Raw genomic sequence first — 12594 nt, 5'->3', positions numbered from 1 at the left:
ATCAATCACTAAACAAAAAACAGCTGTGGATCATTAACACAGATAACAACACAGTATTAACAATCAAGTTTATGTAAACTTTTGAACTGGGTCATTTTTATAAATTCAATTATTATTTTGTCTTGTGGACTATATGTAAACATTTTTTTGTGAAATGTTTTATTTAGGTCAGTACTAAATAAAAAACGTGTTTTGTAGGATCCCTGTGATATTGGTAAAATAATCAACATTTTGCAGATTCTGCAAGGTGTACGTAAACTTTTTACTTCAATTGTATGTAAAATCGAAATATTGTCCACAAATGTTTCACGTATTGGTTATTTTATGTTCCTGTAGCTGTAAAAGTACAACATGGTGCTATTAGCACCAGGGTTATGGGTTAAATTTACACATTAAAAAGTTTTTACCCCAAAACGAAAATTTACTCAGGCCATCCAACCAAGAATTTGGGGAAAATTTGTAAAGATTACTTTCATCACTTGCTCAGCACTGAATCCTCTGGAGTGAATGGGTGCCATCAGACTTCAGTCCATAAGTTAACGTCTTATAAACCATTGCTTCTGGCTAAAATATAAATCTTCTATCCATAAAATTGCTTTCATAAGTGAAAAAGTCTTGTCTGAATTAGACAAATATGCACAGATCAAGCACTCTTTCAAGCAGAAACAGAAATTGTTCTAAATAAACATCATTGAATTCTTATGTGAAAGGAAAATGGGGAGCGTATTTATTGACTGGAAGATGCATTATTATGAATAATGGACTAGTATTTTGTCCAGAAATGACAGTTAAACAATATTTGTTTTACAAACAGCAGTTCACTTCACTAGATGTTAATTGATGGACTTGAGTTGTGATGATTACTTTGATTGTGACGTTTTCCCATTATGGCGGCACCCATTCACCACAGAGGATCCATTGGTGAGTACATGAACATGAAAACAGAAGACATCAGTCCATGATGGGAACCTACAAAGTGCTCTTTATTATGAACAGTTTATTTTTGTAATATGCCACTTCAGGTCCACAAAAAAAAATATACGTTTTATTTACAAACGGGTGTTTTATGTAACATAAAAAAGGATAGGAAAAAGACATACAAAAAACAGACAAAACAGATATAGAAAAGTAGAAAAACCACCCAATAAACAAATTAACAATAGGTTAATTATTGCATGTCGAGAGACTAAGCTTACATAGCTTTAGGGTTGAAGTCTATATCTTGAGGTTACTGGCTGGAAGAGTGCTCTTGTCCAAGTCATCAAAATACGGATGTGTCATTGCTTGCCGTGCTGAGATCCGCTTAGGAGGGTCATAAATCAGCATTTTCTAAACAAGAGATGATAATTAAATATGAGGTGTAAAATCTTAAACAGATAAATAGGACATCAGTATGTTAGGACGCCCTTTTACCGCGAGCAGGTCGATGCCATTCTTGTCCAGGTTTTTCACAGTGCTGGCCAGATTCCCAGATTTCCACTTTGGGAAGGTATTCTTATAATCTGGCAGCGACTCAACATCTGGCCAGACCTCATTGTTAGGGGTTCCTAGAGTCCTAAATAGAAATGAACAACAGAAAGTGTGTCATTTGTATGCAAGTAGATGGTTATAGCATCTTCCACAATATTGTAGCAGTACACGTAAAATTCTAACCCATGCTGAGGATTTTTAAAACACTTTTATTCAGCAAGGACCCATTAAATTGATCAAAAGTGACTATATTTATAATTTTACAAAAGAGTTCTATTTCAAATCAGCCTATTAGCACCTTAGAGTTATTTCTGAAGGGTCATGTGACAAAAAGAAATGTCAGTTTTGCCATCACAGAAATAATGACACATTGATAGATTTCAAAATTAACATTTGAGACTTCTTAAATGACACTTTTAGCAATAGATGGCAGATTATAATCTAAAAAGTAAAATATAGGGAAAGAGCAAGCATAAATATTTAATATCTAGTAATACCAAGACATTAAAAAGAAGCAAAACATGACATGAACCAATATATTGTGCATCACTAACTTCTAAATAAAAATGTAAACACTATCTTGGGTGGAAAACCAACCTTTTGGTATCAAATGAAAAGATGCAACTATAGGCATCACAATGAAATGCTAAAAACTGATGAGACATAAATTGTAAATTCGCTGTTAGCATTAACCCAGCCCTTTCACACCTACAGTGGTGGCCACAATTATTAGAACACTAGTATTTTTTTTACCAGATAAGGTGGTTTTAAGTTAGTGTGGAATGACATGAAGAAACAGAACAAACTGAGACAGACTAAATCCAGAAGAACTGTGGCAAAATCTCCAAGAAGCGTCAAGAAACTTACCTGCAAAGCTACAGTACTATTAAAGTTTTAGGCACTTGTATAAAAATGCTGTACAATGAGAAAGCAGTCAAAATTGCCAGTTCTTCTGGATTTAGTCTGTGTAAGTTTGTTCTGTTTCTTTATGTCATTCCAGACAGACTGGATGATGATGAGATCAGATCTCTGTGTGGAGCACTGGCTGTTGTCAGACTTCTTGTGCAAACAAAAATCTGACCGGATTATTACAATTAATGGCAAAATGAATGTTTGGAAATGTAAACTGATATTCCCTACTGACTAGGGCTGGGTATCGAGTTCGATACTTTTTAAGCACCGACCGAATTGTCTCGATACTATCGAGTATCGAAAAAATCATTTTCGTTCGGTACCAAATTTCGATACCCAAGGATATAATCTTGTCAACGTCAGTGAGCTAGAAAACGTGCGGTATCTTTAACGTGCCCGGATCAAATGCTGGTGATTAGCTGTGGCGAGACTGCCTTGAAAATCAATAGTTTACGGCGGTTACGCCCACTCGCCCAGAGCTTGTCAAATGTGAGGCTGTAATGTACACTGTACTTTAAAGCATAGCATAAATTTAACGCAAACGATGTATAAGCGATCAAAAGTATTGCTACATTATGCCAATATTGACGGCAACAGCATGTGATGCAATATTTGTAAAAAGGTTATCGCGTCCAAGACTGGCAACACGTCAAATATGAGAAAACACCAGACACATTCTGTCGGATACAATTCTGGCGCCTCAGTCTCAATATAGTCTCAGTATAGGTACAACGCGACATACATTCACATAAAACGATAACTCAGCGGCAGAGTTGCACTCACGCAGGGGCATAATTTTCACTGAGGACACGCTTTTCAAAATCCCGTTTGTGTCCTCTGACTTTCAAAAGGTTTTGTTAAAGTAATCTCTTGTATTGTAGAATGCACGTTCATCACCGCCGAGTTTCGCGGGATCGTTGAAACGAAACCAAAAGTAAGAAGCGCACACGCATTTAAAGCAATTTTAATACCCCAAGTTTAGAGAACGACTCCCCAATGCGCGCAAATTAGGCTTCATAAAATATTGAGGCTGTTATTAGTATGTGGGCTGACAAATTAGTTGTCTATTAATAGCTCTGTATCATGCTTGAAGATTCGGTCTCTGTTTGCACTTTGAATTTTGAAAGAGTAGCCTATTTTGATTATGGTTGCATTTATTGTCTATACGACTAAGAAAGAACTGTGTCGTTTATTTTTTGTTATTTATAATATATTTTGTCATTTATTTAGATTTTAATCTAAATGCAGTGGTTGCCTCTAATTTAAATGGCTGTACCTATAATAGAGAAAATAAACATCTTGTTCATGTACTCATATTATCATTCATTCTTGTCCCTTGCTTAAGGTGTAAACTAAATATATTAAAAAGGCTTTCAGAATCAGCCCATTTGCTTGTAAAACATCGGCAATCAAAATTGACCATGAAGAATCAATATCTGTCTTACATGCTAATTTTTCTGAAGAGTGATTTCAGGTGATCTTAAAAGGTTAGTTCACCAAAAAAATGAAAATTCTGTCATTATAAACTCACCCTAATGTTGTTCCAAACCCATAAGACCTTTGTTTATCTTCAGAACACAAATGAAGATCATTTGGATTTAATCCAAGATCTTTCTGATCCTCCTATATTTACTGGATATGCATTTTCAATGCACAGAAAGGAACCAAAAACATAGTCAAAATAAGTCAATGTGATATAAGTGGTTCAATCATAATTATATGAAGCTGCGAGAATACTTCTGTGTGCAAAGTAAACAAAAATAACTTTATTCAAAGATTTATCTATGGGAGATTCAGAAATCCAAAATATCTTCATTTGTAGATAATTAATGACAGAATTTAAATTTTGGGGTGAACTAAACCTTTAAGCAGCAGTGAGCCTCACAAATACTTAAATCTGATTGAGTTAAAACTGTTTGAACTTTATTAAAAAAACATTCACTGATATATTGTCTTAACTACACTTTGTTCATTTTGTGCTTTTGTTCCTTTGTTTATTGGTCTTAGAGATAAGCCTGATGTGAAAGTGTCACAAACATCCTGAAAAAGTAACCTTGTTAAAATACATTTCTTAAAATAAAAGTATCGAAAAAAGTATCGTTCGGAACCGGTATCGAATTCAGGGTATCGGTATCGGTATCGGTATCGAACATTTTCGAACGATACCCAGCCCTACTACTGACACACTACAGCAAAAGACAGAAATAACTGACTTAAAACCATTTTAAGTTGGTGAAAATTCTAGTCATTTTGGCCACCACTGTATATTATTCTGTCAAAAGTCTGAGGATGTAATATCAAAGTTGTTCCAAGAGTCTGTATACCTGAAGATTCTGAAGAGCTGGTCTATTTCTGAGTCTCCATGGAAGAGTGGTTTCTTCGTAGCAAGTTCGGCAAAGATGGTTCCAATGCTCCAGACATCTACGGGCGTGGAATAACGTGAGGCCCCAAGCAAGACTTCTGGAGCTCTGTACCACAGAGTGACCACCTGTGCAATTACACAGTAAAAATAAACACATCAGCTTGATTGAATAAAGAATGCTTTGAGAAAGGAGGAGAAATTGCTGTTAATGTACCTCATGCGTGTACACTCTGACCGGGACTCCAAAGGCACGTGCCAGCCCAAAGTCTGCCAGCTTAATCACACCTTTATTATCAATCAGTAGGTTCTGGGGTTTTAAGTCACGATGCAGAACTCTGCGACAGTGGCAGAACAGAATCCCCTCAAGGATCTGATACAGGTAACTCTACAGAGAGGACACAGACACACACAGCTACAGTTACTTCCAGGGACAGATTCTATACTACAGTCATTAATCGATACAAAACATTGGGGAAAGTAGTAAAATGTATATATTTGAGCATGAAAACATGAAGTAGTCAATAGTATTGAATGTACACTAACAGTAGAGAGTCAATAAAACAGCAATATTGTGAAATATTATTAGTGATTTCTGTCTTTAGTGTCATATGAGGCTTTGGAAATCTTTCTAACATGTGACCCTGGACCACAAAACCAGTCTTAAGTAGCACAGCAATAGCCAACAATACACTGTATGGGTCAAAACTACAGATTTTTATTTTATGCCAACAATCATTAGGATATTACAGATCATGTTTCATGAAGACATGCCGTAAATATATAGAACAGATTGCAGATTTTCAAACAGTTGTATCTCGGACAAATACAGTCTTATCCTATCAAATCACACATGAATTGAAAGATTATTTATTTAGCTTTCAAAAAATACCCTTATGTCTGATTTTGTGGTCCAGCGCATGTTGATTTGTTGCTTGAAACTGCTGATTTTATTTTGGTGAAAAGTAAAAAATATATACATTTGAAACAAAACTTTTATATCATCATAAATGTCGTTACTGCCATTTTTGGTCAATTTAATGCACTCTTGCTCAATAAAGACCATTTATTAATTAAATAAGCTAAGCTAAAGTTGTATGGTTTAACAGTATACACTATTTAACGCACCTTGACCAGCATGGGATCCATGAATTGGCCTGAAGGGATGGAGTCCAAGTACTTCTTCAGATCCATGGACAGAAATTCAAACACCAGGTATAACTTTGACTCCTGCATCAATACATCAAGCAGGCTGTAAAAAAAAAAAGGGAACAGAGGGGGAAAAAAAAAGCTGAGTCCATACATAAAACAGTAATGAAACTGGAAACAATTATATTCCAAAGAAGCTGTTTGTTACATTTACATTTAAAAATAGAGTAAAATAGAAAAGAGTTATTTTAAGTTGTAATAACATTTCACAACTCGACTGTTTTTACTACATTTGAGTGAATAAATGCAGCACCAGTAAGTATTTCCTGCTCACCAAGCCTGCATTTAATTAATCCAAAGTACAGCAAAAACAGTAACATTTCGAAAGATATATGTATTTTATTTTTTTGTTAAATAACTTTTCTATTGGAAAATATTTTGAAATGTAATTTATTCCTGTGATTTCAAAGCTAAATTTTAAGCATCCTAAATCCAGTCACATGATTATTCAGAAATTATTCTAATAATCTGATTTGCTGCTAAAAAACATTTATTATTATTATGATGTTGAAAACAGCCAAGTACAATTTATTCCAGGATTCTCTGATGAATACAAAGTTCAAAAATACACAATCTTCTGAAATAGAAATCTTCTGTAACATTATAAATGTCTTTATCATCACTTTTGATCAATTTAAAGCATCCTTCTGACTTCTGAAGGATCATGTGACGCTGAAGACTGGAGCGATGATGCTGAAAATTTAGCTTTGATCACAGGAATAAATTACATTTGAAAATAGATTCAAATAGAAAACAGTTACTTTTAATAGTAAAAACATTTCAAAATGTACCATTTTTGCTGTACTTTGGATCAAATAAATCCAGGCCTGGTGAGCAGACGAGACTTCTTAACAGTAGTGTATATAAAGGTGTCACTTTATTGTTAAGGACAACTTGATTTATAAAGCACAAAGTTGAACTCAGCAGAAAACATGATGAAATTTCACTATATATTCATATTTATCAACAATCTTTTGCAACATAGAATTTTAAAAAGCAAAACTTACAGGTTTAGGTACTGTTTTATGCAGATTCATGAAAACTTTTGGTTTCTTACCGTACAACGTTAGGGTGCTGGAGCTCCTTGAGGAGGGAGATCTCTCTGACAGCAGTGCTGGGAACCCCCTCCTCCTCACTCTCCAGGCGGATCTTCTTCATAGCAACCACCTGTCCAGTGGTTTTATTCCTGCCCTTATATACCACACCATATGTACCTATGGAGAAGACAAACATATATGGATTTCCATTAGACAAAAGAAAGTACCAAGGACTTTCATATTCTGCCTTGAAACAAACTGAGACAAACACATTGAGGGAAAGCCCAGGTGACTAACTCTATTCAGCAAATACAAATGCTCTACATATCTTAAATACTGAAGAAACACAAAGAAAGATTCAACATACCTTCACCAATTTTCTCTATCTTCAGATAGTCATCCATTTTCCCAAAACTATGAGGAAAAACAAAGGATTGAAAAAAGTACATTTATGACAGCTTAACACACTTATACCACAAAAATAATGTGCCTTAAAAATCTAGACTTGTCAAACAACACTTGCACAGGTTTATATTGTTTTAAATATACAATCTAATGCAAGATAACGTTACATGAGGTCTAAAACACTACACATTTTTGACCTTCACAATTGTTAGTCTTGAGAAACATTCATTATAAATACTGTGAAATTTTTGATGATTGAGAATTTTGTACTTATAAAAAGTCACATTTTCATATTTTGCAAATAACACAATGTGACCATTTTAAATCAAGATGCAACACAAACGCGTTCAAATAAAAGGGAAAACCGATAAAGACAGTGATCTGCTTTTACTCAGGACCTATATTTGCAAATAACACCAATCAAACGATTATCCTGAATTTAAGATTACAGTATAAAGTGGATGTTAAAGTTAAATGACTCTGGAGTTTTTCCCAATGGGGCCTGCCCTGAGCAAATTCAAAACGTTCAACGATCAGAATCAAAACTGATAACAGTCCATCGTTCTAATAATATATTCAAACTCACCTTCTCTGTAACTATATCGAATCTGGAAGAATAACCCAACTCTTCTATTTTCCTCCGATATCTTGATGAAGTTTATCGAGAACAGAAAGAGCGTGTGGATGTTGTGTATCTCGCTGAACTGCGAGTTCCTTGATTCAAACTGGCCGCGTAGACGTAATTCAAAAGCAGCCAATCGGAGTTCTCGGAGGACTTCAAACTAACCAATCAGATGGTAGGGCGGTTAGGAGCGGGAGCGTAGCGTCTCGTCAGAGTGTGAGTGCGCCTGCGCGGTTTGTTCATTTAATATTGTGCAGGTAGGGAAGTCATTTTTCCATATTTTCCCATTGATTCTGACAATTGTTCGTTGCTACAGAATCATTGGTAGTGTGTTCAGAAAAAAAAAATCGATTCACTCTATAGGTTGTTTTAAAAGACCAACTGAAAAAGCTTTCCGGTTCATGATGTTCAGTGCTACTGACCTGTAAGTGTTTAAATCCCACATACTTTCCAAAATACGACAAATACAGTATTCTATTTTTTTCTCTATATATAGCTACCACACATATATTTGCTTCGTGTGTGGTCCGTCAGGGTCTGACTTTACTGGAGTCTGGACACATGGATATACATACACACAATACTCTGTTTCACCACGTGGTGTCGCTGTCGGTCTGCTGTATTCAGTAAATGTAATTCAGACGTCCACCAATGAGGGCGCTGTTTTGTATTCAGGGTGGTGACATCATTATTTTCATTTTACTGGTCATCCTCCAGACATTATGAGAGAGACAAAAGTGTGGTGTACAAAAAGTAATCAAATTAACATGTTATTCAAATGTACATGTGTCTCTTTAGCTTTGTCTGCAGTCTGCACAGAAATTGTTGATGTTCGGTCACAAAGTGCAAACTAAAACTGTTATAAAGTTTGTTTTTTATTCAACTCCTCAAAAGAACTCTTTAAAAACAAGCTCTCAAAAGGCCAATGAAGCATAACTAGGCTGTCTAATTACAGAGAAATAAAGGAGGCCTAGTCCCCGGGATAAAATCTCAATTCAAGCCCAAATCCTTAGAGGTCGACACTTTAATTAAAGAAGTGATTAGTGGCAAATTATTAAGATGCACATTTGAGGCGCTCCGATTGGCTAAAGGAATAAACGTTTTTCTTACTTTAAGTGCAATGGAAGGAGTCAAACTCATGATGGGTGTTGTTCCGGGTTTTTTATCACCCTGTTGAGATGTATTTTATGATAATGACCAGCATCCTTCTTATTACACGGCTGCTTAACAAATAAATAATAAATGGCCATTAAATATTGATTTGAGTTGAATTTTTTTACTATAAGAGTCATATGACGAACATACAGTAATACTGTGTAGGATTTTATGGTCAAAGGTGCATTTTAGTGATTGTTGTAGTTTTCTATTATTATTTTGAAATTATTTTTATTTTTAGATTTTCCATTTTAATTGTAGTTGTAATTATAGTTTTTGTTTTTAAATAGACTACCAGTCAAAGGTTTTTGGACAGTAAGATTTTTTAATGTTTTTTTTAAAGAAGTCTCTTCTACTCACCAAGCCTGCATTTATTTGATCCGAAGTACAGCAAAAACAGTAAAATTTTGAAATATTTTTACTATTGAAAATAGCTGCTTTCTATTTGAATATATTTAAAAATGTAATTTATTCCTGTGATCAAAGCTAAATTTTCAGCATCATTACTGCAGTCTTCAGTGGCACATGATCCTTCAGAAATCATTCTAATATGCTGATTTGCTTCTCAAGAAACATTTATTATTATTATCAATATTTAAAACAGTTTAGTACATTTTTTTTCAGGATTCTTTGATGAAAGATCCAAAGATCAGCGTTTATCTGAAATAAAAAGCTTTTGCAACATTATACACTATACCATTCAAAAGCTTGGAGTCAGTATGATTTTTCTTTTTCGGGAAGGAAATGATAGAAATTAATACTTTCATTTAGAAAATGTTACAAAATATTTCTATTTCAGATAAATGCCGTCCGTCTGAACTTTCTATTCATCAAAGAAACCTGAAAAAAATTCTACTCAGCTGTTTTCAACATAATTATAATAAATGTTTTTTTGAGCAGCAAATCAGAATATTAGAATGATTTCGGAAGGCTCATATGACTGGAGTAATGATGCTTAAAATTCATCTTTGAAATCACAGGAATAAATTACATGTTAAAACATATTCAAATAGATAACAGTTATTTTAAATAGTAAAAATATTTCTAAATTGTACTGTTTTTGCTGTACTTTGGATCAAATAAATGCAGGCTTGGTGAGCAGAAGAGACTTCATTAAAAAACCATAAAAAAATCTTACTGTTTAAAAACTTTAGACTGGTAGTGTATGTATATAGTTATTATTAGATATTAATTTATTTCAATTTTAGTAGTTTTATTACATCAAGTTAAACTAAAAATGTTTCCTTGTCAATTAGCTGAAAAAAAACAAGCTTTCATTTTAAATATTTTATTATATATACAATCCTTATTGAAAAGTTATTTCATATTTATGTTAGTTCAGTTAATGTTTATTTAATTTCAAGTAACAAAAGTGTTATTTTTATGGTTGTCGTTTTAGTTAACTCTATTCCAGAGAGCCATGTAACACATATTGTTTGTCTGTTAATACACTAGAGTCTAGTCTGATGTCTGTGAGAGAGACACACACACTGTCTTTCCAGTCCAGCTGTGAGAGACTCCTACCTCTGAGCCATACACTCAGCAGGAGTCTTCAGGGAGGAAGATGAACCTTGTGTGACTGTGTGAGAGAGAGACGGGATGTGTGTGTGTGTACATGTTTACATGAGTGTGTTTTTGAGAGAAAGGTGTGCTGAAAGAGAAAGAGGTCATGATGAAGGGGGTTGAGAGTGGGGTACTGAACTAGAGACAGAGGAGTGGGCAAATGCTACAAATAGTTTTTAGGACACTGAGATTTTGGGGCAAGGGAGGGCTGTTGTGTGTCTGACTGACTGTATGTGTGAGTGTGTATGTGTCATATGTAGGACAAATGCAGGACCAAAGAGGATTCCCTCACCTAGATTCCATGTTTCACACGACCTTCATGTGTGATTTACTACTGCAATTAATGAGTGCATTTAGATGGAGAAAAACACTGATAATAAAAATTGGCTGATACAAGACCTGATTATGTCAAAGCATTTACATTAAACTGTTTATATGATTGCATTGTCAGTTTAAGAACCATAATGGAGAAAATTGTGCATGTAAACACATTCAGTGTTGCAAAATGCAATGCATTTTGACTGAAAATGGCAATATACACAGCATACTTGTATGTTTACATGGGCCACTCTACAGAATTGGTGCAAACTGCTGTCCCACAACCAAAAACAGACTTAAAAAGCATTTAAGTATTCAAATCTTAGATGTTTACTAAGATCATTTTATTATCTATTGAAACCCACAATAGTATTTCAAATATTAGTAAGCTTAATATATATAAAATCATAATTTATTGGCTGCTTACAATTGGGATGTGGCTGTCTCGAACCCTAACCTCTAAATTTAAACTCATGAAACTTATACAAAAATAATTTTTGCATTTTATTCCATTGTTGTTTTAAAAAAAAATTTTAAGTGAAAAAATATTTGTTATATTTTCTTTGTAAATTCTGAAACTGTGTCCCGTTTTTGCATGTCACTACCGAAACTGTGTTTTAGTCCATTGGCTGAGATTGATTTTAACTACACACCTATATTTATCATCAGGAAATATTCCTGTGTCCCTCTCTCTCATAGCTACATGGTGAGTAAATAGAGCCCATCATTTCGATGTGTTTAAAAGTATGAAAAAATCTGTGTGTAATTTTTAAGAATGTCACTACAGAACACCATTTTCTATAATTAAGCACACTTTTTTGGAAGCAGTGTTGCCAAGTCCGCTGTTTTCCTGCGGAATTGGGCTACTTTACCACTGTTGCCGCGGGTTGTTTTTCATGTCTGCGGGTTAAAGCAACCCCAATAACGTAATATTTATCCCCTGAAATGCTTTTTACCAGGGGAACCCTGCCAAAAAAACATGTATTTTACCCACCTTAAAAACGTGATTGGGCTACTTTTGCGTTAGTTTTAAGTAGCAATTGGGTGGGTTTTGTTGTGATAACCTGGCAACCCTGTGTGGAAGTTATTCCATAACATTTAGTTTTAATATGTGTACAACTGGCCAGAACTGTGCTAGCTAACCATGTGCTGATTAGCATATTTAAGGTAGGTTCAAAAGTACCTAAATTTTCACCTAAACAGTCTCACTAGTGACATCTTTGTTTTTTGGGTGTTATCCCATAAAATTGTCACTACCGTAACATTCATGACCTAAACATGTCATCATTGTTTTGGTAGTGACAAAAAGGAACACATAATCCTCATATTTGAGGAAAATAAACAAAATTTTAGTACAGTTATGCAAATTTATTTTTATTTGTATTTTTGTGTTTTAGTAAGTGTATGCAAATGTGATGTGGTTGCTACCAAAACATTACTGTCACTCCCAAAAATGTGCAGTCAAAGTTGAAACATGGGAAGTTTTGTCAAAAATAAAGTATACTGAATTATCAGCTAAGATATTATGATAGTGTTTGGTCCAA

The 12594-nt window shown here is 34.3% G+C and overlaps 1 protein-coding gene across 1 annotated transcript; it reads right to left on the bottom strand.

Moving 5' to 3' along the window:
• Window positions 1–968: 968 nt before the first annotated feature.
• Window positions 969–8101, bottom strand: LOC141295447 (cyclin-dependent kinase 1). Its single transcript, XM_073826652.1, has 8 exons — window positions 7979–8101; window positions 7355–7401; window positions 7008–7164; window positions 5870–5993; window positions 4959–5129; window positions 4707–4870; window positions 1414–1555; window positions 969–1329 (listed from the first exon to the last, which is right to left on the bottom strand). Exons 2-8 carry the CDS (start codon window positions 7389–7391, stop codon window positions 1216–1218), a joined length of 909 nt encoding a protein of 302 aa, XP_073682753.1. The 5' UTR covers window positions 7392–7401; window positions 7979–8101; the 3' UTR covers window positions 969–1215.
• Between the last annotated feature and the right edge of the window lie 4493 nt (window positions 8102–12594).

This window comes from Garra rufa, chromosome 21 (genome assembly GCF_049309525.1).
Source record: "Garra rufa chromosome 21, GarRuf1.0, whole genome shotgun sequence".
Taxonomy (NCBI): domain Eukaryota; kingdom Metazoa; phylum Chordata; class Actinopteri; order Cypriniformes; family Cyprinidae; genus Garra; species Garra rufa.
Note: the sequence above shows the minus strand (reverse complement) of the source record. Positions and strands in the feature narration are given on the sequence as shown.

Coding starts and splice junctions, on each gene's coding strand:
- LOC141295447 (XM_073826652.1), bottom strand. CDS start 7,391: ATGGATGACTATCTGAAGATAGAGAAAATTGGTGAAG. Junction 7,165..7,354: donor GATAGAGAAAATTGGTGAAG/GTATGTTGAATC, acceptor TCTTCTCCATAG/GTACATATGGTGTGGTATAT. Junction 4,871..4,958: donor TCAGAGTGTACACGCATGAG/GTACATTAACAG, acceptor GTAATTGCACAG/GTGGTCACTCTGTGGTACAG.